The sequence below is a fragment of the Xyrauchen texanus genome, chromosome 2 (genome assembly GCF_025860055.1).
Source record: "Xyrauchen texanus isolate HMW12.3.18 chromosome 2, RBS_HiC_50CHRs, whole genome shotgun sequence".
Classification (NCBI taxonomy): Eukaryota; Metazoa; Chordata; class Actinopteri; order Cypriniformes; family Catostomidae; genus Xyrauchen; species Xyrauchen texanus.
The window spans coordinates 27,178,239-27,206,154 of NC_068277.1; the positions used below are offsets into that span (position 1 = coordinate 27,178,239).

At 40.2% G+C, this 27,916-nt stretch overlaps 1 protein-coding gene across 1 annotated transcript in view; it reads left to right on the forward strand.

The window, feature by feature from the left end:
- LOC127656993 (coiled-coil domain-containing protein 102A) overlaps positions 1 to 27,272 on the forward strand; it is a 117,976-nt gene extending 90,704 nt beyond the window's left edge. The window contains exons 7-9 of the mRNA XM_052145608.1: positions 12,138 to 12,308; positions 12,901 to 13,004; positions 24,529 to 27,272. Coding sequence (XP_052001568.1) covers positions 12,138 to 12,308; positions 12,901 to 13,004; positions 24,529 to 24,670 — 417 coding nt within the window. The 3' untranslated portion in view covers positions 24,671 to 27,272. The remainder of the gene's footprint in view (positions 1 to 12,137; positions 12,309 to 12,900; positions 13,005 to 24,528) is intronic.
- The last annotated feature ends 644 nt before the right edge of the window (positions 27,273 to 27,916 follow it).

Below are 27,916 nucleotides of genomic sequence, written 5' to 3' on the forward strand. Positions count from 1 at the left end.
GCCTTCAATTTGGATTGGCAAGGGCTTTGTGATGTTTAATGTAATTTCCTCTGTTTTCTTATGGTTGATCTTCAGGCCTTTCTGTTGTGCAAAAATGTTGAGCTTGGATTTTTTTCCCTACATGTGCTAGTGATTATGAGAGACCAGTTCTAGATTGTTTGCGAAATCCAGATCTTTCAGTGTTGGTCCACCTTATGCCTCTCGGCTGATCTTCAAATATTCTTCTCATCACCCAGTCTATGGCCGTATTAAACAGCAGCGCTAACATCACAAATCCTTGACTCACTCCTGTCGTAACTTCAAAGTTACCTACTTTGCATGTGAAATTGGTGTAAGAACACCTAATGAAGTCAACCATTTTTGGGGGACCCCAGGCTCTGAATATATGCCATTTGCAATTGGCTGTCTTTTCAAAGTCCACAAAGTTGAAGGAAAGTTGTCTCTGCCATTCAATTCACTGTTATAGAAGTTGCACAGGGTGAATATTTTATCTATACATTCTTTACGATAATGCCTTTTGTCCAATAGTCTGGTATCTTCTTCCTCTCCCATTTGGCTGTAAAACGTGGTTGTAATATTTTGGATGCAACATCTGGATCTAAATGGCTCTGCACTGAGATTGTCATGTTTAGGGGCTTTTCCTTTAGAGATTTAATGGCTGAGATGATTTCTTATTTATCTGATGGCTCTGCATTAATATCAAGGTCAGTCTATACTTCTTGTGGATCAGCTTCAGCTGTTGGCGGTGGTCTGTTGAAAACATTGCTGAAATGTTCAGCCCATTTAATTTCTTGATGTACCTCTGAGGTAAGGTGGTACCTTAGCTGGCTACATCCTCTGCTTGAATGGCAAGACTGTTTATGTATGTCCGCTCATCAGCCATTGCCCTCTTTTTTTACTGCTCAGTCAGCTTTTTTGTATTTCTGTTTGTATCTCAATTGTAGTCTCTCTGACTTTGCCTCCATAGGTTTCTTATTTCAGGCTTTTCTTTTTTTGATGACTTGCCATGTGTCGATTGTAATCCATTCTTTTCCTTTCTATTGTTTAGTTCCTTAGTAGGATTCACTGGCTTTAGAATATGCTTCTCTGATCTGTTCCCACTTAGTGTTGACTTCATCTGGGTCAGGTTGTGTGTGGTCTGTGCAAGAAATTGGAACCTGTTTTTCAATTTTTTTAACAAGTGTGTTCTTAACTTTTGGATCATTTAATTTCATCACATTGAAATGTTTTTCCATGTTCTGTTTTTTGCATCTTCTGTTTCAGTCTTGCTGCAACTAGGTAATGAGTAGAATTCACAAAGAATGCATTGCACCTGATCTGTGCTGGTTTAGATTTCGATTCACTAAAGGAATTATGCAGATCAGGCAACGGTGCAAATGCGGCCACAAAATCTGTGCTGAACACAATTTGCATGTGCATTTCTTAGTGCTATATAGCGGAGCATGCAGCAGACCACCATGATCTGAAGCGCTCTGGTGGGACTGAACAGCAACTCCCCACTTCTGCGATTCAGACACCTGAATCATTTGTTTAACTTGCTGAAATTTTGCTTGACTAAACCATGGTCTGGATATATGCCATATTATTATATACTCTTCAACATAATTTGATAATAATGTGATTATTTTGTGATAATTAGTAAGGAATTTCTTTGAAATTTCTTGGCCGAAACAGACAAATATGGACACACTTGCTAAAAAACGAAAATTATTATTTTAAATTAGACTTTGTTTGGAATAATTAAATGCAAAATGTTATTATTAGGGATGCATCAAAACCACTTTTTAACAAGCACTATATGTGTGTGTTCCTCCTTTTTTATGTATTTGCCTTGCGGATCTGTAATATACAGTATCTCACAAAAGTGAGTACACCCCTCACATTTTGTAAGTATTTGATTATATCTTTTCATGTGACAACACTGAAGAAATGACACTTTGCTACAATGTCAAGTAGTGAGCCTACAGCTTGTATAACTTGTATAAAAAAGTGTAAATTTGCTGTCCCCTCAAAATAACTCAACACACAGCCATTAATGTCTAAACCGCTGGCAACAAAAGTGAATACAACCCTAAGTGAAAATGTCCAAATTGGGCCCAAAGTGTCAATATATTGTGTGGCCACCATTATTTTCCAGCACTGCTCTAACCCTCTTGGGCATGGAGTTCACCAGAGCATCACAGGTTGCCACTGGAGTCCTCTTCCACTTCTCCATGACGACATCACGGAGCTGGTGGATGTTAGAGACCTTCTGCTCCTCCACCTTGCATTTGTGGATGCCCCACAGATGCTCAATAGGGTTTAGGTCTGGAGACATGCTTGGCCTGTCCATCACCATCACCTTCACCCTCAGCTTCTTTAGCAAGGCAGTGGTCGTCTTGGAGGTGTGTTTGGGGTCATTATCATGCTGGAATACTGCCCTGTGGCCCAGTCTCCGAAGGGAGGGGATCATTCTCTGCTTCAGTATGTCACAGTACATGTAGGCATTCATGGTTCCCTCAATGAACTGTAGCTCCCCAGTGCCGGCAGCACTCAGGCAGCCCCAGACCATGAAACTCCCACCACCATGCTTGACTGTAGGCAAGACACACTTGTCTTTGTACTCCTCACCTGGTTTCCGGCACACACGCTTGACACCATCTGAACCAAATAAGTTTATCTTGGTCTCATCAGACCACAGGACATGGTTCCAGTAATCCATGTCCTGTGGTCTGCTTGTCTTCAGCAAACTGTTTGCTGGCTTTCTTGTGCATCATCTTTAGAAGTGTCTTCTTTCTGGGACGGCAGCCATGCAGACTAATTTGATGCAGTGTGCAGCGTATGGTCTGAGCACTGATAGGCTGACCCCCACCCCTTCAACCTCTGCTGCAATGCTGGCAGCGCTCATACGTCTATTTCCCAAAGACAACCTCTGGATATGACGCTAAGCACGTGCACTCAACTTCTTTGGTCGACCATGGCGAGGCCTGTTCTGAGTGGAACCTGTCCTGTTAAACCGCTGTATAGTCTTGGCCACCGTGCTGCAGCTCAGGGTCAGGGTCTTGGCAATCTTCTTATAGCCTAGGCCATCTTTATGTAGAGCAACAATTATTTTTTTCAGATCCTCAGAGAGTTCTTTGCCATGAGGTGCCATGTTGAACTTCCAGTGACCAGTATGAGGGAGTGTGAGAGCAATGACACCAAATTTAACAAATGGGAAAATGGCTAATTGGGCCCAATTTGGACATTTTTACTCAGGGGTATACTCACTTTTGTTGCCAGCGGTTTAGACATTAATGGCTGTGTGTTGAGTTATTTTGAGGGGACAGCAAATTTACACTGTTATACAAGCTGTAGACTCACTACTTGACATTGTAGCAAAGTGTCATTTCTTCAGTGTTGTCACATGAAAAGATATAATGAAATATTTACAAAAATGTGAGGGGTGTAATCACTTTTGTGAGAATACTGTGTGTGTGTGTGTGTGTGTGTGTGTGTGTGTGTGTGTGTGTGTGTGTGTATAATATATATATTTATATATGTGACAATAAACCGCACAGTTCAATTTTGCATTTGACTTATTTGCTCTGCAAACTCTTTGCAGACTTTGGATTTTCAGGATGCCATTATTCCAGGATGACCAGAGCAACATTTCAGATGTGATGATTGGTCCTATGATTTGTCCAGTTATGAATTCATTATTAAGTCATATGATGTTTTTGATGCAAATCTTGTTTTCCTAATAAATTCAGCAAAAGTTTATTTTGTCAATGTGTTTCCATTAGTGCTGCACGATAAATCATATCGCAAGTCAGCCTGTTCGATTATATGGCGGCAAAATGCTGCGATTATATTATATAAATAAGTGCATGTGTGGACGTGACAGCTCATTATCTCTGAGAGCTGTTTGCCCATTTTCTACACCGCTAATAAAAAGATGACCAGTCAGTCTCAGTTTAGGGAGTGGCACGTGTGGTCATGTCAGTTTCCGGTGTTCAGCGTGGAGATAGATGCAGAGCAGACCGACACTGAACTGGTGGCCAGAAAAAATAACACAGATCATAGCTTGGTGATATATCTTTATTTCATCCTTAATTAAAGTTCATATAATACGGGAGTGTGCCAGGTAAATAAACACAAATTCCAAAACTGTCATTCTCTGTGCGGTCAGAGGCGCTTCAACCAGTCGCGGAAGAGACACAATCTGAGCGGGAGTCGAGACCGGGAGATATATAAAGTTCTGCCGGGCGATGCGCACTCTAACATGGAGACGCTCGTCTCTCTGTCTGCAGCTTGCAACGTGTAGCATCATTGATGAGATCATCATGATAAGATCAATCTTATGTGAAAAATAACATTAAAATGACAACAACAATAAAATGTGTGTGTGTGTGCCATATGGCAAGTCTTCACAGAGATATAAAGAGACATGATGCACCGTTAGCAAAGTGGGATTTCAGAAAATGATCCACACACTGGACAAAGAGGTACCAGAGGTACTAGATTTGGAAATACCAGTTTTTGTACACAACAGCAACAACAACAACAGTTTTAGTGGTTTGAGTGAACCACACTTTTATATCCAGTTTCCTTTTCAAAAGAGTTTATAGAAAGTACATGTTACATCCTGATTAAATGTCCCTGTTTATTTGGACAATCTTATTTTTATGAAAATTTGTATGTTCTTATTTATTGTTCCATTTTATTTAGGTGTAATGTTGAGAAAATAACAAGTTTGCAGTAATGCAAAGATGTTATTTAATTTTGTAAAAATATTTTAATTTGAAAACACTGTTCATTTATAGTTGTTGCTGTTGCTAGTTTGTATGTTTGAGTTGAGAAATACACATTTAAGCATTATCAGTAATCTATATGTGCATATTCCTTGATAACCAAGCAAGTTGACTCATGTTACCATTTGTTTATTATATCGCAATCGCATATCTCTATATTAGCCTCAATAATCGCAATATGACATATCCCAAAATGTGCATTAAAAGAAGTGGATGGAAACCAAGCTATTGAACATTGTGTAATAAATTATACTTCGCAAAAGCACTTATATAACATTTCATAGATTCCTGTCCTTTTGCCTCTCATGACCCACACATGTGCACACATATTCATACACACATGCAATACAGCACCTTGGCAGGCCGTATTGAGGGATGTGCTCCAAATACAGATCAGTGCGATTTGCTGTGGCTCTCCCAGTAAAAATAAACATAGATCTTGTCCTCCTTTCTGATGACCCAGAAATCAATAGAAAACAGCAGCATAGGATTCTCATACTGCCAGGTGGGGGGGTTAGTTAAGTTTGGCTGCTTTAGTGTCAAAATTGTCCAGAGAACGTAATGAATCTGACAAAATCTCACATTGGGGATGTCCTAAAAAATAAATATATATATATATATACTGCTGGCCAAAAGTTTGGAATAATGTACATTGTAATTACTATTATAATGTGCTAAACTACTTCCAAGAGTTAAAAAATCCTCCATGTGCAGCAATGACAGCTTTGCAGATCATTGACATTCTAGCTGTCAGTTTGTCCAGATACTCAGGTGACATTTCACCCCACACTTCCTGTAGCACTTGCCATAGATGCGGCTGTCTTGTCGGGCACTTTTCACACACCTTACAGTCTAGCTGATCCAACAAAAGCTCAATGGGGTTAAGATCCATAACACTCTTTTCCAATTATCTGTTGTCAAATGTCTGTTTTTTCGCCCACTCTAACCTTTTCTTTTTGTTTTTCTGTTTCAAAAGTGGCTTTTTCTTTGCAATTCTTCCCATAAGGCCTGCACCCCTGTGTCTTCTCTTTATTGTTGTACATGAAACTGGTGTTGAGCGGGTAAAATTCAATGAAGCTGTCAGCTGAGGACGTCTATTTCTCAAATTAGAGACTCTGATGTACTTATCCTCTTGTTTAGTTGTACATCTGGCATTCCACATCTCTTTCTGTCCTTGTTAGAGCCAGTTGTCCTTTGTCTTTGAAGACTGTAGTGTACATCGTTGTATGAAATCTTAATTTTTTTTTTGTCAATTTCAAGCATTGTATAGCCTTCATTCCTCAAAACAATGATTGACTGATGAGTTTCTAGAGAAAGCTGTTTCTTTATTGTCATTTTTGACCTAATATTAACCTTAAGACATCCCAGCCTATTGCATATGTAGCAAATCAAAAACAAACACAAACACAATGTTAAGCTTCATTTAATGAGCCAAATAGCTTTCAACTGTTTGATAGTGATTTAGCATGATCACTCAAGGATAAGGTGTTGGAGTGATAGCTGCTGGAAATGGGGACTGTATAGATTTGATCAAAAATGACTTTTCAAATAGTGATGGTGCTGTTTTTTTTTACATTAGTAATTAGTAACTATACTTTATGATCAGATTGAAAGTACCAATTCCCTTCTGAAATGGCAAAATCTGTACATTATTCCAAACATTTGGCTGCCTGTGTGTGTATATATATATATTCATAAATGCAGTCTTGCCTTTTTATGTCCTCATTAAGCAAGGTGAACATAGAGATGTTTGTGTGTCCATCTTCCCGTCATGCTGATCCATCATTTTAAGTTTTTCACTTTTAGATAAAATCTTAGATAAAACCACTATTTGGATGAAAAATGTAATAAGGAAACCATTGGTACTAAACAAGCATATACATATCTATATGTGCACGCTCCCACTCAAAAACAAACAGACAGTTTGGCTGGCTGGCTGCTCTTGTGATGGGGGAGGTACATTTATAAATTAGATTTGTCTAGCTACTTGATTATCCTCTTAAATTATTAATAGATTCTGGGGCTTCCTTGAGCTTCCATCCCCCTCAATCTCCATAGATTCTCCCTCTCATTGTTCCTCACTCTTATAGCCACAGAGGGGTTTATTTGAGCTTAGTGTGTGTACAGAAACTAGAAAAGGTCAGAGCACTGTTAAGTTAATCATACTGGGTCAGTCCTCACCTAGACATGCATATCATTCTTGGCATTCATTTTAAGCGATTGGTTTGGCTTCACCATGTACAGTTAATGACGTGTCCTAAAATACATGATGTAGTGACATACCATAAGGGTTTTCTGCCAATTTTTATAACAGTATTTAAATACAGTTAACTCCAGTTGTATAAATGGATCTTAATAATTTTTGCATTGCTAAAAAATATGTTTGTACATTTATAAGCTTACCCTGAACTCTACAGGTGCTGGTCATAAAATTAGAGTATCATCAAAAAGTTGATTTATTTCAGTAATTCCATTCAAAAAGGGAAACTTGGATAATGTATACATTCATTCCACACAGACTGATATATTTCAAGTGTTCATTCCTTTTAATTGATGATTATAACTGGCAACTAATGAAAACCCCAAATCAGTACCTCAGAAAATTAGAATATTGTGAAAAGGTTCAATATTGAAGACACCGGGTGCCACACTCTAATCAGCTAATTAACTCAAAACACCTGCAAAGGCCTTTAAATGGTCTCTCAGTCTAGTTCTGTAGGCTACACAATGATGGGGAAGACTGCTGACTTGACAGCTGTCCAAAAGACGACCATTGACACCTTGCACAAGGAGGGCAAGACACAAAAGGTCATTGCTAAAGAAGCTGGCTGTTCACAGAGCTCTGTGTCCAAGCACATTAATAGAGAGGCGAAGGGAAGGAAAAGATGTGGTAGAAAAAAAGTGTACAAGCAATAGGGATAACCGCACCATGGAGAGGATTGTGAAACAAAACCCATTCAAAAATGTGGGGGAGATTCACAAAGAGTGGACTGCAGCTGGAGTCAGTGCTTCAAGAACCACCACGCACAGACGTATGCAAGACATGGGTTTCAGCTGTCGCATTCCTTGTGTCAAGCCACTCTTGAACAAGACACAGCGTCAGAACACAAAAAGGACTGGACTGCTGCTGAGTGGTCCAAAGTTATGTTCTCTGATGAAAGTAAATTTTGCATTTCCTTTGGAAATCAAGGTCTCCAGAGTCTGGAGGAAGAGAGGAGAGGCACAGAATCCACGTTGCTTGAAGTCCAGTGTAAACTTTCCACAGTCAGTGATGGTTTGGGGTGCCATGTCATCTGCTGGTGTTGGTCCACTGTGTTTTCTGAGGTCCAAGGTCAACGCAGCCGTCTACCAGGAAGTTTTAGTAGCACTTCATGCTTCCTGCTGCTGACCAACTTTATGGAGATCATTTTCCAACAGGACTTGGCACCTGCACACAGTGCCAAAGCTACCAGTACCTGGTTTAAGGACCATGGTATCCCTGTTCTTAATTGGCCAGAAAACTCGCCTGACCTTAACCCTATAGAAAATCTATGGGGTATTGTGAAGAGGAAGACGTGATATGCCAGACCCAACAATGCAGAAGAGCTGAAGGCCACTATCAGAGCAACCTGGGCTCTCATAACACCCGAGCAGTGCTATAGACTGATCGACTCCATGCCACGCCGCATTGCTGCAGTAATTCAGGCAAAAGGAGCCCCAACTAAGTATTGAGTGCTGTACATGCTCATACTTTTCATGTTCATACTTTTCAGTTGGCTAACATTTCTAAAAATCCTTTTTTTGTATTGGTCTTAAGTAATATTCTAATTTTCGGAGATACTGAATTTGGGATTTTCATTAGTTGTCAGTTTTAATCATCACAATTAAATGAAATAAACATTTGAAATAAATTAGTCTGTGTGTAATGAATGAATATAATATCCAAGTTTCACTTTTTGAATGGAATTACTGTAATAAATCAACTTTTTAGATGATATTCTAATTATATGACCAGCACATGTATATGAACACTTTGGTGTTCACCTCAAAGTTCTGTTTGATTGCCAGCACCAACTGAAATTTATGTGTACTTATTCTATTGCATTATTTTATTAAAAATATAAATATATTTTTAGACAATTTGGTTCATACATATCCCTGAATAATGTAAATGGAAAAGAACATCATGTTAACTATCATTTATTTTCTCAAAATAGGCCTAGGTGAAATTTTCACGCCATAATCGCAATTTTGACAACAATTTAAAATTAAGCAATATTGTGAATATCACAATGATTTTAATGCGCTTTTTAGTTGGCCATTGAGTTTTATTGAGAGCGCATCAGTAAACTAATTTCACAATCCTTCATGCACAATTAATTAAAATAGCATCAAAATGGCAATAAGGTAACGTGATTAGTAAATTGCAAAACATGTTGACTATAGACAGATAAACATGGTCTCTGTGTGCTTCAGAAAGAATAAGCAGGCCTCATGGGTTTGTCTTTTTAGAGCAGATAATACAAATCTACAAATTCTCACAGTAAAACTGTAAACTATCATTGTAAACTATCAAACACACACTGATGTTGCATTTTTAGTGTAAACATTTATTTAATTTTTAAAAAAAAAAAAATTTCTGAAAACTTACATATGTATAAATACATATGATTTTAGACAACTGTCAAACCATGTAAATGTCATCACAGCATTAAAACAACAAATTGTGTTTAGAAGCATCTTAAGATGGATACCAAGTTAGACAGTTCAAATGGATGCGCTGCATCTCTCTCTCTCTCTCTCTCTCTCTCTCTCTCTCTCTCTCTCTCTCTCTCTCTCTCTGTGTGATCTTTAGTCCATAATAACATTATTATATCATTAGAAAGCTGAGACTGTCCTCTGCCACCCTTTCCCATGCCTGCCACTTTCCGATTAAAAATACAGTAATTATCAAGCTTCCTAAGGAGTTTTAAGATGTTCTTAAAATATTTGAGAACTTAAGAATTTTTCAAGAATTGCACAGGAATTACAACATTCTTACAAGCTTCTTATAATTTATTTTAAGAACTTTTTGATAAAAAATTTAAATCTTGACTGGGTCCCACATTAATAATTTAGTATTAAGCAATATTCAGCTGGGTTCCAGAAAAAAAAAAAAAAAGGTAATTTTTGCACACCTTAAATATATGTAGGAAAATAATGATTTGAAGGTAAATAATGCTTTTTATTAAGCTATTTTGTGTCGTTCTACGAAAAGTGCATATTAATGAAAATAATTCAATCTCATTCTCCCTTGTGTTCATTTAGTGAATAAATTGGAGAAACATGCCTTCATTATTTTTAAATATATTTGTATTCTGTACCTTGCCTTTTAAATATTGAATCTATTGAAATCTGATTTAATAAAAAATCACTTGAGCAATTTCAGAACAAATACATGTGACACCAACAATCGTGCCACAATCCAAATCACTGAGATCAAATTTTTTTCCCCATTGATGTGCACATTAACTGAAGTTCCTGACCCGTATCTGCGTGATTTTATGCACTGCTGCCACATGATTGGCTGATTAGATAACTGCATGAATGATTGTTGGTGCCAGATGGGCTGGTTTGAGTATTTCTGTAACTGCTGATCTCCTGGGATTTTCATGCACAACAGTCTCTAGAATTTACTCAGAATGGTTCAAAACAAAAAACATCCAGTGAGCAGCAGTTCTGCAGATGGAAGCGCCTTGTTAATGAGAGAGGTCAACAGAGAATGGCCAGACTGGTTTGAACTGACAAAGTCTACGGTAACTCAGATAACCGCTCTGTACAATTGTGGTGAGAAGAATATAATCTCTGAATGCTATTCTGAGATGCGGGTTGGTGCTGTATTGGTGGCACGAGGGGGACCCACACAATATTAGGCAGGTGGTTTCAATGTTGTGGCTGATCAGTGTGCATATATAGAATATCATCAATAGGCTGAAAAATATAGAGACACTTTTTTGTAACCATATCACCCAGCCCTATTATAAAACCATTGATAAATTGAGCTAATAAAATGCATGCTCTCAGAATGAAGCGGTCATTCACAAAATGTGCAGAAATACATGAATTGTATGAATTCTTGTCCAACATTAATATTGTAATGTTAAAAGAGGGTTTGACTAGACTGAGCATACACCATTCCATTGTTGAGGTTGTGACTGGCTTATAGTGGAATGCCAACCAGAGTTTGTTTTTTTTTCTCTTCTCAGAGCTTCTTGAGGCACCCTTTCTTTCACTTTAGTTTGTTTGATTTTATATATATATATATATATATATATATATATATATATATATATATATATATATATATATATATATAAGCTGGGATATGGGGTGGAGTGTGGTGCATATCAGGAAACGTCTCTTGTCATTGGCCTGACCTCAAGATCAGCTTGAAAAACACTGGTTACATCAGACATCATTAGTGTTAGTTTGTCTTGACTAACTGAATATGGTTTCAGGATTCTAGTCTGGAAACCGCTTCTTGTGGTGGTTTTGGTTTTCAAGACCTTTGATGTCTTGTGAAGTACTTTTTTGGTTTGTCAAAAGACAAAAACTTACTCTTGTTTCAGTAGAACATATATGTTTATTGACCATGCTACCAAACATTTAGCAAAAAGTGCTTTAAAGTAATATTATAGTGCCATGTAAATTCAATGGTACATAAATATGGGAACCATTCAGAGTACCATGATATTATATCTCTGACACCATACCATGACCTCCACAATACGTTTTGTAAGGGAAATGTTCCCAAGAAGAGCAAAAATATACAATGGTGAAAATGTCAAAGTAATGCTGTGTATACAAAGCAATATAAAGTCCTAATGGAGATATTTGAGGTCCTATTATTGTTGTGTTCAGCAGAAAAACTGTTCTTTTGAGCCATGGTGGGCCAAATGTCACTTTATTGCATACTGTTTTATAGGCATCAGTAGTCTCCCATGGCAGAACAACACTAACCAACACTATAGGGGCTTACGGACCTTCAGTTGGCAACATAATGTTCTTTGTTGTGAGATATTTTATTTGGTGATTAGATATGACCTGTTCTCCCACTTACAGTCTCTTCCGCTGTGATTAGAGCTGAAGCACAGTGTCCTTTTGTATTAATGTCCAGGAAAGAACTTTGCTTTCTTTTTTTTACTTGTAGGTTTTTCCAGCTCTGTGACTCATTTGCTTTCTCAAACAGTTTCAGAAGTCAAAATTCTGCAGAATAACATCAAAAGGATCTTTATCTTGAATGAGACCTCATATGACACAGGCTGGATACGGCTGGTGATACGGGAAGTTCTCGGCAGTCTGGAATTGTATCTAAAGTGTTGTGTCAATACTTCACCTCTCTTGCAGGAGCTGGCAGATTTGCGACACATCCACTCCAAGGTTAAGAAGCAGTACCAGGAGAAGATGGCCGAGCTAACACATGCTACCAGGCGTATTGAGCAGCATGAGACAGAAGTTAAGAAGCTCAGACTGAGAGTGGAGGAGCTAAAGAAAGAGCTGGGCCAGGCTGAAGATGAGGTAAAACAAAAACAAAGTGAACTGCAGCATTCACTCTGACTTCATTAAACACATTATTGCTTGAGTACTCTGTGGTTCATTTTGTGAAGTTCTGTCATCATTTACTCAACCCCATGGTGTTCCTTCCCTGTATGATATTCTTTCTTCCATAAAAAACCAAAGGAAATGTTTATCTGAGTGTCAAAGCTGCTCTTTTTGAGTGGAAGGTGTCCATGCCTCAAAATGGACAAAAAATCACAATAAAAGCATCATAGAGTAAAATTGCCAATATGAATTGCACAATAAATTTCTTCTGAAGCTATAAGATAATTTTTTGTGAGAAATAGACTAAAATTTCAGTTGTTTACTGAAGTTGTTTACTGAAGATGTGAAAAGCCTTGAAAATCTTCCTTGACAGCCATTGTCACCATTCACTTTCATTGTTTGAAAAAGAGCAGATTGGACATTCTGCTATAATTAACTCCTTTTGTGTTCCATGGAAGAGAGTCAAACAGGTTTGGAATAACATGAGGGTAAGTAAATGATGACAGAATTTCCACTTTTTTTGGGTGCAGTATTACTAAAATCAAATTAAATAATGCATTTGTTTCAGTTGGATGAGGCTCATAACCAGACCAGAAAGCTACAGAGATCCCTGGATGAGCAAGTGGAGCAATCAGAGAACCTTCAAGTTCAGTTGGAGCACCTTCAATCCAGGTAACCACGAAGATATGTGCACACACTGGGCCCATTTGCACCTTGCATTAACATGCGTTTTCAGTGATCAGATTGCTATCGGATAGCACTTGACCACATTGTGATCGATCACTGAAACCACATTCGGACATGGTCAGGGATGGATGCTGTCCACATTCAAAGAAGGTGTAAATGCAAATGCGTTTTCGTTATCCGGATTCAACTAGGCAAGTAATTAATGATGTGATGAGGTTACGCTATCGTCATCTGGTGTTAAGTGCTGTGTTGCAGCTTCTTGCCTATTTCTGTTTATTGTGAGGAACACAAAATACACTGCATTCCATCTTGCAGTCTTGTTACCTGAACAATTAACATTTTGCCATGAATTATTCCATTGGAATACAAATGGTATATCTCATCTCTCTTCTCAGTTCCCCACTCCCTCACGTCTCTCTCCTGTTTGCTAAGTGGCTTGCACGACACCAGGCAGGTTTAACTTCCGCGTTTCAGATGAGAAGCATATTTAGCACTTACGGCCACCAAAACATTTTCAATGAAGGAAAAAACCTGCTTAAAGTGATGGAAAGTGTTTGAATTATACATCAGTGTTTTAAAATTCGCTAAAAGACATAGAATTTTCAGTAACCACAGCCTCTGATTAATATACAAGTAGTATTTTTCATTATGCATAGGTAACTTTGATTGAATCTCTATCAATTGACATTGGAGATGCATTTGACTGCAAGGTACAAATGCAACCCAGCTAAAGAATATCCAGATATGCAGCGCATTTTTAATGCAAGGTGTAAATAGGGCCTCTGACTCAACAATCTCTCTGAACTTGGTAAACTGTGGGCTACATTTGTGAATAATGTGTTGAGTTTAGTTTTCTTTTGATCTGAAATGAATACAGGATAAGCTTCCCTGTTATACCACATCATGATGACAGGTTTACAGTGTAAACTGTCAACGATTCACTCTGTTTAGTCTCTCTCTCTCTCTCTCTCTCTCTCTCACTCTTAATTTTTCTGCCTGCTTTCAGGCTAGTACCTACTTGCAGCCAATCCTGAGCTGCCTGGCTGTGGGTTACCATAGTAACAGGGAGACTTGAAGCAGTGCTGTGGTATCGGGCCCCCCGCAGCTGGAAAAAACAGTGACAGGCGTGTTGGCATGGCAGTGCTTGTAGGGACTTTGATGAAAAGCTTCTAATTATTAAGACATTCACACAGTTAAATTCCTCCACTGCACACTTGTCTTATTACATATGAATACATTTTAAGACTTGAGCCATTGATCTACAATGTGGATGGAGTCTTGCTGATTATGTTCTATACATTAGAATTGTGCAAAGTTGTCTTTGGTTTAGGAAGAGATTTCAGTTGAATTCAATCCAGGTTGTTGATAAAAATTAGCTGAATGATGTAGTGGCTGTACTGTAAACTAAATGTTTAAATTTTCTGATGTAAACGTGAGTGATGCTTAGTGCAAAACTCACTGCCATGATGCTATAGGGTGTTGTGAGTCATTGCCAGGCTATGCTGCTTTTAAGGTGTACTGAGTGGTTGCCTACTGGTCCAGGTCAAAATTCCCACATGCAAGCTTCTGATATTCTGGACTTTTTGTCTGTTTATTGCCCATCAGACAAAAGAGTCATCGTCTCTTTAGACAGATTTCTTAACACAACTTTGGTAAAGTGTGAGTGGCAGAGTAAATTAAAGGGGGTTGCACACCGGACGCATGTTGCGGAGGACATGGTGCATTCTAAAATTCGAAACAATTATTTTCTATGAAGGTGTGCAGCACACAATGACACCGCACACCGTCTACAGAGGCTGGTCAAAATTCTGTTGCCCCTCGGAGCATAATTCTCATAGACTTTTTATTAAGTTCCACCCAAATCATTATCAGAGGAACAAAGATTATTTGCTTTAGCTCTCCCCCTTTAACTTACCCTGCTGCTCACACTTTACTAAAGTTGTGTTGAGAAATATGTCTGAAGAGACTAAGAATATTGTGTAATGAGCAGCCCTATATCCATAATGATCGGGAAAATATTCTGATTATCGATGTGTGAAAAAGGCATAGATCCCAAGCCTATTATTTACTCAAGCCATCACTGGATGATATATTGTGTATGATTATCTTTCATATACTGTAGCCTACAGAATGTATTTTCTGTTACAAGTATGTATTGTTGTGGTTTCACAGCTTGAATTATATCTATACATAAACAGACCGTACATCACCATGAAAGAGAATACATTGAATAAAGGATGTGAGTACAAACAGACCATCCCTCCGAGAGGTGTGCCAGGTTTCAGTGTTATCGCAGCGATAGAGGAAGTGAGGAGCAGTGAAGTGGTGGATAGGGCAACAGATGGAGCTGACTGCTTGTCCATGTTGTCATGGAGACAGAGGATGGTCTAGTAGAGGCTGATTTGGAGTAAGGGTTGTCAAGGTGACTGGAGAAGACTGAAAATTACAGTAGTTATTTTAACAAAAATGTCGGTCATCATGTACTCGCTCTGATTTGTCGTTCCAAACCTGTATGACTTTCTTTCTTCCTTGGACACAAAGGGTGATGTTAGCCAGAATGTTAGGAGAGCTTTCACTTTCATTGTATTGCAAAAATATGCAATGAAAGTAAATGGTCACTGAGACTAACATTATGCCATATAATCTAATTTTGTGTTGCATGGAAGAAAAGAATTTGGGTATATACATGATTGGCAAAACATGAGGGTGAGTAAATTATTACAGAATCTTTATTTTAGGGTGAACTATCCCTTTAAGGAATGATGGTGCTTAATTTATTGCCAGGACATTTAAAGTTGCTTATTTTCTAAGCTGAGTGTGACTCTGCCCGCTTCACCCTGCAGTAAAAAAACAGAAACATCTACACTGTACACAATGGACAAACAGAAGAGAATCAGATCTTATGATTGAGGTCTGCTTTTCTTGTAGGGATACTCGCCTGGTGTCCTGCTTGCAGCAGCTCTGTCTGTCTTTTAGTCTCACAGCACGAGACCGCATCTCAGCTCAGCCCACCGGCAGCACCATTTGGCACCCCCACCGTGCCTATTTGCTGCTTTCTTCAGTGCAAAGCTGTGAACTCAGTCTCTCATCTCTGTTTTACCCTTAGCAGTTTGTTGTCTGACTCCCTGCCTTCCCACCTTCCCCCTTTCTCGCTCTTTCCCTTTCCCCTCCTCCCTCTCACCTTCATTACTGTCCTCACTACTACTGTCTCTCGCTCCTCATGCATTTTCTCTATTTCAGTTTCAATTTAAAAGTACTTTATTGGCATGATTGTTTACATACAATATTGCCAAAGCATTAATACACAAAACAGATAATGACAAGACAAATAATAATGATAAGATAGAATTAAAATAAGGTGCCAGGTAATGAATCATATAAAATAAAAACTATAATAACAATATACACTATACAATATAAAATAAAATGTGCATTTAACATGACATTATGAACATAATAAAAGTACTGTGAATGAATATCTCTCTCTCTCTCTCTCTCTCTCTCTCTCTCTCTCTCTCTCTCTCTCTCTCTCTCTCTCTCCTTTTTTGTCTTTATCTTTTAATCTCTCTATATTTTACATAGCAAAAAATCTGTTTCTTATTCAATGCTTTAGAAAAAAATCATTATTTTATTTACAAATGTTTGCCGTGTATTCTCTTTCGTCTCTCTCTTTCCCTCAGCCTATACAGAGAGTAGATTAACTGTGTGTGCTTCAGTCTATAATGTGTAAGTCAATACATGTGTGCAGACAGTGCTCCAAAGCCCTGCAGTAGGTTGAGTAGTGTGACAGATCTGGATCAATCGTCACATTGACTGGAACAAATGATCACACATGATCAGGCACATAATTACATGCACACGCACAGTCGTGCGACACTTGCATGTACTCTGAACTCTTTTTCCATACTTGTTGTGTTCAGACCACAAGGCCCTTTCAAAAGCTGAAAAAACTTTAAAATACTGCACACTGACATATCAGATTGATACTTCATGATAACTGATTATATAAAACAAAAAATGTATAATATGATTCAAATGTCCTCTATGAAAAATGTACCCCAAACAAATTTACCCAAAACAAATGAAATTAAAAAAATGCAAAAACTAGAAAGTGCTATCGACTGTTGCTAGTTGTCCATTTTGATTTGTTTTATGATATTTTTCTAGTGCCAAATTGACTCCAAACAGAAACATTAATACCCTGGATAACAATCACCTTTCTGAAAGATCATTCCAACTTTGATACAAAGGGTTACAGCTTCAATTCTATATGCATACATGGTTTTGATTGGGTCAGAGGAATTTATTAAAATACATTTAAAGGAAAGGTTTTCTCGTCTGCCAAACTTATGTAATGTATTTTAATTTTCTGAATTGTTATATGTATTATATATTATAATTATAATTGTTTAAATATATTAATTTAATCATATATTAAATAATTTTTATTTGGAGGCCTTTCTCAGCAAATTGTTATATTTGTGATTACAGTAATTGCAATTGGTTTGATTTATTAATCTGCATGTATTTAATTAGATAAAAAGAAAATTAATCCATTGACAGCCATGTTATTACACACAGCATTGGGCTCTTCAGTCTCAAAAGAACAAGTCAATCTTAAAAGAACATGAGGTATTTATCAGAGTTTCCAGACACTTAAAGACAAGAACTTAATGCACACTGCCACTGAGTGACAGGCAACTCATCAGATTTCAACATCAGAGTGAATTAAAAGAATAGAGATTGAATGCATTTTTCTGCATAATTTTGTACTTGTGTATGGGACGGGGGCGATATTAATAAATATATCCTTTGTTTTATAATGAAAATGTCTTTGGAGTAGAATAGGATTATCATGTATGTGACATGTTGTGATTTCATGGTTGCTCATTCAGCCATGTCTGAATGACATGTTTTTTATTGTACATGTCTCAGTGCTAGTAGCATTGGGCTGAAACAATTACATAGCTGCTTTCCCATTTGTCAAATTGGTTTTCCATTGGTTTGGTTGTGCAGAAATCAATTCCATAAGCGGGATGTCCAATAGCAAACTTTATGGTGTTCTCCTCTTGAAGGATGGTGCACACAGTCACGCATCATTGGAAATCTCTATAAAAACTGGATAGATAATACACCGCTTCAGTAGTAGTCTAATTTTACTGTTTATATCCATCATTTTGTAACAAAATTGTTTCACTGCACATTTTGTGCATTTTAAGAAATAATAATAAATGATTGTAAAATATTATTCCAAGCTACTTGCTTATTCTTTTTCCAAGAATTTCAGTTTTTAATTAGGCTCTTAATTGATTATTTTTCTTTTTTTTTTTTATAATATTTTTTTACTGACTCTGGAGGGTTATTGACTTTCACAGCTTTTATTGCTGATTTAAGCCCCAGAATTTTACATTTTCATCTTAGTAGAGGTGAATTCAAGTTATTGTTTTGTGTGAATTGCATTTTTAATGTATTTGAATAACTTATTAGTAGGACAAAAATAAGTGTTACTGTCACGATTCCCCGTTGTCCTCACTGTGTTCTCTGTTTCTCTTGTCACGTCTCCATGTGGTCCGTCCCGTGTTCTCTGTTTCACCCTCGCCAGTCACGTTCCATGTCGCCCTTCCTTGTTATCCGTGCCGTGTTTTCTGTTTCACCTAACACGCTCCCTGTCATTTCTTCCTTGTTGTCCGCCTGTGTTTCACTGTCTCTGTTAAAAACTACACTTCCCTTCTTCCTCACTCCTCATCACCGCTGTCAAAGCGTTATTGTCCGCACCTGTCGCTTGTTTTGTTATCACTGTGTCTGTCTACTTAAACCCCGTCGTTTCCTCTCTCCGTTGTCGATCGTTACCGTTTCATGTTTTTGCCTATGTGTAACCTCTCGTGCTTTCTCCAGGTTTTCCCAGCCCGTCGTGGATGCCCTGTCGTCTCGTGTTCCGCTCTGTGTTAGTTTGTGTTGGTTTACTTTTCTCCTCGTGGACTTCTTATTTGCTCCAGTGTTTATTTCCTCGTGTTTGATCAGTTTCATTGTGCTTTCAGTTGCCTGTTTTTCCCATCGTGGACTTTGCTTTGTGTTTACCCTTTTATTTATTATATGTTAAATAAAAACCGCATTTGGATCCGCACCTCTTGTCTTCCCATTCCTCAAGTGTGACAGAACGATCGACCAAAATATGGATCCAGCGGTTATCCGGGCATGCTGCCGCCTCCTGGACCTGAAGCAAGGAAGCCGCCCGGTGGAGGAACATATATTAGGGACTTCCTGTTCCTAGCGAGCGCCACCGACTATCCTGACTCCTCCCTGGTGGTGTTCTTCCAGGCTAGCCTGACCGGTTCGCTCCAGGAGCGGTTGCCGCCGGCGACGCGTGGCTGGACGCTCTGTGAATTCATGGAGGAGACACTTCTGGCATGCGGCTCACTGCTTACTGTGGAGGTGGTTGAGGATCCTGCCTCTCCTCCCACGGCGGTGGCCCTCCAGTCGTCCTTGGCTCATCCTCTTCCACCTGCCCCACTGGTCAGCGAGGTCGCCCCCACGCCTGTCACGGTGAGCGAACCTGTGCCCACGTCAGCCACGATCTGCGAGCCAGAGCCCACACCTGCCTTGGTCAGTGAGCCTGCACGGCCCACTTCGTCTGCCCGGAGGAGGAACAGAAGACGGGCTTCCGCCTTCGGCCAACGTCAGCCACGGTCAGCGAGCCTGTGCCCACGTCAGCCACGGTCAGCGAGCCGGCACCTACTCATATCACGGTGAGGGAGTCAACGCCTACGCACGTCACTGTGAGCGAGCCTGTCGCCCCTGAAGTCAGTGAGCCAGCGCCTGTAGCCTCGACCGTCCCTGAGCCAGCGCCTGTAGCCTCGACCGTCCCTGAGCCAGCACCAGCGGCCATGACCGTCCAACAGCCAGTGCCCCTCGAACCTTCTAGGGCTCTGAATCCTGAGCCTTCCAGGGCTCCTCCTCTCGAGCTTTCCAGAGCTCCTCCTCTCGAGCTTTCCAGAGCTCCTCCTCTCGAGCTTTCCAGAGCTCCTCCTCTCGAGCTTTCCAGAGCTCCGCCTCTCGAGCTTTCCAGACCTCCGCCTCTCGAGCTTTCCAGAGCTCCGCCTCTCCAGCCTCTCGGGCCATCCAGGGCTCCACCTCTCAGAAGTCCTCTCGAGCTTTCCAGATCTCTGCCTCTCGAGCTTTCCAGAGCTCCGCCTCTTGAGCTTCCCGAGCCTTCCAGGGCTCCGCCCCTCAAGTCACTCGGGCCATCCAGAGCCCCGCCCCTCAAGTCACTCGAGCCTTCCAGAGCTCCGCCCCTTGATCCTTCTAGAGCTCCGCCCCTTGAGCCCTCTAGAGCTCCGCCCCTCGAGCCCTCTAGAGCTCCGCCCCTCGAGCCCTCTAGAGCTCCGCCCCTCGAGCCTTCTAGAGCTCCGGCCCCTCGAGCCTCCTACGAGCTCTGCCCCCTGAGCCTCCTACGGCTCTGTCCCCTGAGCCTCCTACGGCTCCGCCCCCTGAGCCTCATTCGGCTCTGCCCCCAGAGCCTCCTACGGCTCTGCAACCAGAGACTCCAGAGCCTTCTAAAGCTCCGCCTTCCGAGCCTCCTACGGCTCTTCTCCCAGAGCCTTCTGAGCCCCCTACGGCTCCGCCCCTAAAGGCCCCTACGGCGCCACCTTCCTCGGCTCCGCCTCCAGGGCCTCCTACGGCTCCGCCTCCCGAGCCTCCTACGGCTCCGCCCCTAAAGGCCCCTACGGCGCCACCTTCCTCGGCTCCGCCTCCTGAGCCTTCCTCGGCTCCACCTCCTGAGCCTCCCTCGGCTCTGCCTCCAGAGCCTTCCAGAGCTTCGCCTCTAGAGACTCCTACGGTGCCACCTTCCTCGGCTCTGCCTCCTGAGCCTCCCACGGCCCTGCCTCCTGAGCCTCCCACGGCCCTGCCTCCTGAGCCTCTCACTGCTCTGCCTCTTGAGGCCCCAGAGCCTCACTCGGCTCCGCCTCCTGAGCCCCCAGAGCCTCCCTCAGCTCCGCCTCCTGAGCCCCCAGAGCCTCCCTCAGCTCCGCCTCCTGAGGCCCCTGCGCCTCCTTCGGCGCCACCACCCAAGTCTTCGACTGCGCCATCTCAGAAGTCCTCCTTGGCTCCGCCAGCTCCCCTAGTGGCCACTCTTCCTCCCAGGCCTCTTCGAACTGTCCCGGTCCTGTGGCCACCTCCCGGGTCCCCTGAACCGGCCCCTGTTCTGCGGCCATCTCCCAGACCTCCTAGACCTGTCCCTGTCCTGAGGCCGCCTCCCAGGCCTCCTGGACCTGTCCCTGTCCGATGGCCACCTCCCAGGCCCCCTAGACCTGTCCCTGTCTTGTGGCCGCCTCCCAAGCCTCCTCGAACTGTCCCGGTCCTGTGGCCACCTCCCGGGTCCCCTGAACCGGCCCTTGCCCAGTGGCCAGCTCCCAGGCCCTCTAAACCTGTCCCTACCCGGGGGACGTTCCCCAGGCCACCCGACCTGGTTCCCTGCACACACCCCCAGAGACTGCTCACCTGCCCTCTCGGCCTCCCTGGTCTGCCAGTCTGCCCTTTGTGCCCCTGTGGACTGCCTATTTGCCCCCGTGGTCTGTCCCCATGTCCCTTGAACTTCCTTGGACTGTCTCCGTGTCCCTTGTGCCCCCTTTGGTCCGTCTGTTTTTCCCCTTGTCTAGCCCCTCTCGCCTTGAACATTTGTTTATCCCTGCTGTTTTTTCCCTTCTGTTTATTAAGTCCGTCTGGAATCCGGCCCTTTTGAGGGGGGATTCTGTCACGATTCCCCGTTGTCCTCACTGTGTTCTCTGTTTCTCTTGTCACGTCTCCATGTGGTCCGTCCCGTGTTCTCTGTTTCACCCTCGCCAGTCACGTTCCATGTCGCCCTTCCTTGTTATCCGTCCCGTGTTTTCTGTTTCACCTAACACGCTCCCTGTCATTTCTTCCTTGTTGTCCGCCTGTGTTTCACTCTCTCTGTTAAAAACTACACTTCCCTTCTTCCTCACTCCTCATCACCGCTGTCACAGCGTTATTGTCCGCACCTGTCGCTTGTTTTGTTATCACTGTGTCTGTCTACTTAAACCCGTCGTTTCCTCTCTCCATTGTCGATCGTTACCGTTTCATGTTTATGCCTATGTGTAACCTCTCGTGCTTTCTCCAGGTTTTCCCAGCCTGTCGTGGATGCCCTGTCGCCTCGTGTTCCGCTCTGTGTTAGTTTGTGTTGGTTTACTTTTCCCCTCGTGGACTTCTTATTTGCTCCAGTGTTTATTCCCTCATGTTTGATCAGTTTCATTGTGCTTTCAGTTGCCTGTTTTTCCCATCGTGGACTTTGCTTTGTGTTTACCCTTTTATTTATTATATGTTAAATAAAAACCGCATTTGGATCCGAACCTCTTGTCTTCCCATTCCTCAAGTGTGACAGTTACATTATTGACCCTTGTACTGAAAGTATGAAAGTACCTAAATATACACTTTCCCTTAAATGTCCAAACTTTTTGACACTTAAGCTACAGGTAAAATATATGAATGTCATTGCCTTAGAAAACAAAATATTAAACCAAGTGGCATATGCAAACAAACAATGCTAGATGTTTTCACAGAACTAAATTGCTTTTTAACTGATCTCAAGGCTATTTATAGTGAATATATGAAGTCAGGTTCATGTTCAGGCAGCTGTCCTCGTAGAACAACCACTGGTGTAGTCATCACATTAACTGTGAACATGTTCCACTCAGTTTGACAACTATAAAGTTTACAAATACTTTTTCACTTTTTTTTTTAAGAGTGTGAAATGTAAAAATAATAGTAGAGATAATTATTTATTTCAGCTTTTATATCTTTCATCACATTCCCAGTGGGTCAGAAGTTTAAGCATTGCCATTAAAATGTTTAACTTGGGTCAAATGTTTTGGATAGATTTCCACAAGCTTCTCGCAATAATTTGCTGTAATTTTGGCCCATTCCTCCAGACAGAACTGGCGTAACTGAGTCAGGTTTGTAGGCCTCCTTGCTCACACACGCTTTTTTGGTTCTGCCCACAAATGTTCTGTCGGATGTTAGATCTAGGGCTTTGTGATGGCCACTCCAGTACCTTGACTTTGTTGTCCTTAAGCCATTTTACCACAAATTTGGAGGTATGCTTGGGGTCATTTTCCAGTTGAAAGACCCATTTGCATCTGAGCTTTAACTTCCTGTCTGATGTCTTGAGATGTTGCTTCAATATATCCACATAATTTTCCTTCCTCATGATGCCATCTATTTTGTGAAGTGCACCAGTCCCTCCTGCAGCAAAGCACCTCCACAACATGATGCTGCCACCCCCATGCTTCACGGTGGTGATGGTGTTTTTCGGCTTGCAAGCCTTGCCCTTTTTCCTTCAAACATAACGATGGTCATTATGACAAAACAGCTCAATGTTTTTTCATCAGAACAGTGGACATTTCTCCAAAAAGTCTTACTTACTTCAACTGTGTAAATATATACTGTTCATGCAAAACATAAAAGAAGTTTGTTAGGTTAAACATTATATATATATATATATATATATATATATATATATATATATATATATATATATATGTATGTGTGTGTGTGTATATGTGTGTGTGTGTGTGTATGTATCTATATATGTGTGTGTATGTATGTATGTATGTATGTATGTATGTGTGTGTGTGTGTGTGTGTGTGTGTGTGTGTGTAAACAATTGTTGGAAAAATTATTCATGTCATGCATAGAGTAGCCAAAACTATTGTTTGCTAATATTAATCTGTGGAGTAGTTAAAAAATGATAACTTCTGAATTATATATATAATTCAGAAGTATGTACTCATTTTTTAACCAATTGTTTACAGACAGATGGATATAATTATTTTTACTACCTTTTTAATTTAATTCAGCTGTGTTTGATGATTCCTGACCATAGGTCTTCTCTTGTTGAGGATCCTGGGCCTGTATTGGCACCCCTTAGCAAAGCTTTTCATCTGTTCAGTTATACAAACAATAACATTAGAGTGAGTCATCAGCCATTCATAAACAGGAGATCTTCCATTTCTAACATCCAAAAATCAGTCTTTTTCGTTTTTGTCATAGTGCTTTTTATTTCCTAGCCTATTGGCACTGGGAAATCCAGGAAATGTTTAAAGACACTGTCATATCACAAGGCAATAAATTGCTTAAAATTACATTTACAAATACAGGGGTTAATAGTGATAATAATGGAGAGAAACATTTTCCACTGAGAGCGAGAACCACTAATCGTGACCACGAGGAGGTTACTCCATGTGTCTCTACCTTACCTAGCAAATGGGCCAGTTTGATGGCTTAGGAGAAATGGCTGGAGTCACTCAGCATGTCCTGGATTCAAACTCGTGACTCCAGGGTTGGTAGTCAGCATCAATACTCGCTGAGCTAACCAGGCCCCCCATCCCAAGTATATCTTAAGCATCCAAAAACATTTGAGGCTACTGAAATTAATATGCTACACCTGATTTCATATTCTCTCAAATTTTTCTCTGTTTGTTTCTCTGTTGGAAAGACTAAGGCGTCAGCAAAATCCTGGCCTTTTTGGTAAAATGAGGACATCAACTTCAGCACGTTTTGGGCCTGAAGAAGCAGATGGAGCCCCTAGTGACCTTGATGATGATGAGGAAGAAGAACTGCAGCTTCAGATCCCCTAAACTATTCATTTCACACCTGGGAATGTATGAAAGACTAGCAGATTGCACCCTAGCATTTCAACATCCCCTTCATTTCATCTCTCAGCTGGAACCAGAAGAGGATAAAGACTTTGAAAAAAAACTGACTACCAAAACTGTTTTTCTCCATGCTCCTCAGCAAACAGATAAACACAATAATGTTTTTTCAACAGCTTAAATGTATGTACCAGAGCTTAAAAAGTGATTTTTTTTTTTTTTTTTAAAGTTTGCTTGTGTCCACAAATGTTGTGTCTGTTACAGTCCAAGATGGCACATGGATTATAGATATATAGGCATACATGGATATATACAGTACAGGTTCATAGACCATTAGCTGAGTGAATTTGCTTTCGTCATTACTAAATTTAATGATTACTCATACCAACTTGCATCTTATGCTATTTATTAATGACTATAAGTTTGGGGATGTCATGACCCTGGGATTTAAGCACCAAAAGGCCCATTTGAATTCGAGTGACTCCTAGAAACCTAGTGTAGAAGCACAAGTATGCTTTGGCATACAGAGTTTAAGCCTAAAACAAGCCCATTGAAACATCTGTTCACATCTCATTACTGACCCCAGTTGACCTCTGTATGTACCGATGCATACTTAAGCATCCATGCTTCTGTATCTCTCCTACATGTATGAATCCATTTCTGCTTTTTATTCTCCATCTCCTGGATTATAATTGTCTTTTCAACCATTCATTTTCACTTTTCCATTTCCTCTTCCCATTCGTTTGATTTCTCATTTAATATTTTGTCAGCTCTGCCACACAGGCCCATCCCTTAACACTAACTCTCACACCAATATTCAAAACAACCCATTCAAAACTTGATTATGTTTCCCATGTCAGGGGAATATTTCATTTGTGCTGTGTTGTTACTGAAGAGCAAGCAAGTGCTGTTGTTCAGCAGTAGTCCTGCTTATTTGTCCTAAATCTTTTCTTAGTGTCAACAAAAACATGTTTATGTCTTTGCAGTGGAGGAATGGTGTTGTTTTATATAGGCAATAGGAAGGGTATTTTTTGTATTTGTGTTTGTATTTTACCGTAATAAATGTTGTGTATATGTACTGTATATATTGGCTGTGTGACTGTGTTAAATCAGAGTTTAAGACAACACTTACCTAAAATCACACAGATCATTGCACCATGCAATGCTGTGCCTCTCTTTGACATCTTAAAGAGATAGTTCACACAAAAATGTAAATTCTCATCATTTACTCACCCTCATGCCATCCCAGATGTGTATGACTTTCTTCTTCAGAACACAAATTAAGGTTTTTAGAAGAATATTTCAGCTCTGTATGTCCATATAATTCAAGAAAATTGATTTTGAAGCTTAAAAAAAAATCACATAAAGGCACCATAAAAGTAATACATATGACCCCAGTGGTTTAATCCATGTCTTCAAGAGAGATGCAATCTCTCTGGATGAGAAACAGATCAATATTTAAATCCATTTTTACTATAAATCTCCTCTTCCACAGAATGTGAAAGTGTAGATTGATGGTAAAAGGACTTAAATATTGATCTGTTTTTCACTCACACCTATCATATTGCTTCTAAAGACACAGGGTTTTTCTCAAATTTTAAGAATGCAGAGAACGGACCTGTGTTCTTATGAAGAGCAGTCTTGCCAAGCTACCTTGGAAGAATGAACTCAGAAGGACAGGAGGACGTTAAACGCATCTATTGCGAGCTTTGCGATGTGCTGCAGTCCTGTTGTACAAATAACTGTGACAGCAGATTTGAATCCAGTAAGTGAACTACTGGCATTATCACACCCTTGACAGCATTAATATCATCACACCAGTGAGGTTTTGCAAGACTAGTGACGCGTTAAAAGAAAAAAGTCTGTAAACACTTGTTATCTCCAAGTTTATTACTGAATTAAAATTATGCCCCAAAAACAACTCACAAGCCGTCAGACTTTCACGATCTTACATCAGAAACTCTTGAGTAAAAAAAAAACTGATAATTTCCTTCATCTGCCACCATAGTACCAAGTTCTTGCTCACAAGTTGCATTCTCGATTTCAAGGACACATCTTTATAGTTTTCTGTACTTGCATTCTTGAAGATTGGAATCATGCATTGTCAGTGTATGATGACATAGAACAAGTCCACGAGAACGTAAGAACACAAAACAACGCTAATTGAGAAACCTATATAAATTCAACCACTTGAGTCTTATGGAATACTTTTAAGCTGCCTTGATGATATTTGGAGTTTCAAAGTTCTGGCCAACATTCACTTGCATTGTATGGACCTACAGAGCTGAGATATTCTTCTAAGCATCTTTTTTTGTGTTCTGCAGAAGATCATTTTTATTTTTGGGTGAACTATCACTTTAAAGCTTAAGTCAATAGTTTCTGCAATACTCGTGTCACTAATCAAAATTACAAAATAAATAATAAAAAATAAATTGTTTTGTAACAGATTTTTGAATGCACCCTCTTTCTGCCATTGGTCAAGCAGATAGTCCCACTCAAAGCTAACAGCATTAGCTAAGTTAATGTTGGGCTGAACGGGTCACTCAAACAAACAGTTCAATGTTTGAAAGCACCAGAGACGGTGTTTACACTTTTTACGGATATCAGCTTACTAATTGTTTACTTGTAGCAGTCTACATATTAAGCTAGGATAGAAAGTATTTTAATATCTAAAAAATTACATCACCTTTAATAGTAACATCTCCTAAAACCTTTTTCTTAAAAGTATATACAGGTGAAACTCGAAAAATTAGAATATCATGCAAAAGATCATTAATTTCAGTAATTCAACTTAAAAGGTGAAACTAATATATTATATAGACTCATTACAAGCAAAGTAAGATATTTCAAGCCTTTATTTGATATAATTTTGATGATTATGGCTTACAGCTTATGAAAACCCCAAATTCAGAATCTCAGAAAATTAGAATATTGTGAAAATGTTCAGTATTGTAGGCTCAAAGTGTCACACTCTAATCAGCTAAACACCTGCAAAGGGTTCCTGAGCCTTTAAATGGTCTCTCAGTCTGGTTCAGTTGAATTCACAATCATGGGGAAGACTGCTGACCTGACAGTTGTACAGAAAACCATCATTGACACCCTCCACAAGGAGGGAAAGCCTCAAAAGGTAATTGCAAAAGAAGTTGGATGTTCTCAAAGTGCTGTATCAAAGCACATTAATAGAAAGTTAAGTGGAAGGGAAAAGTGTGGAAGAAAAAGGTGCACAAGCAG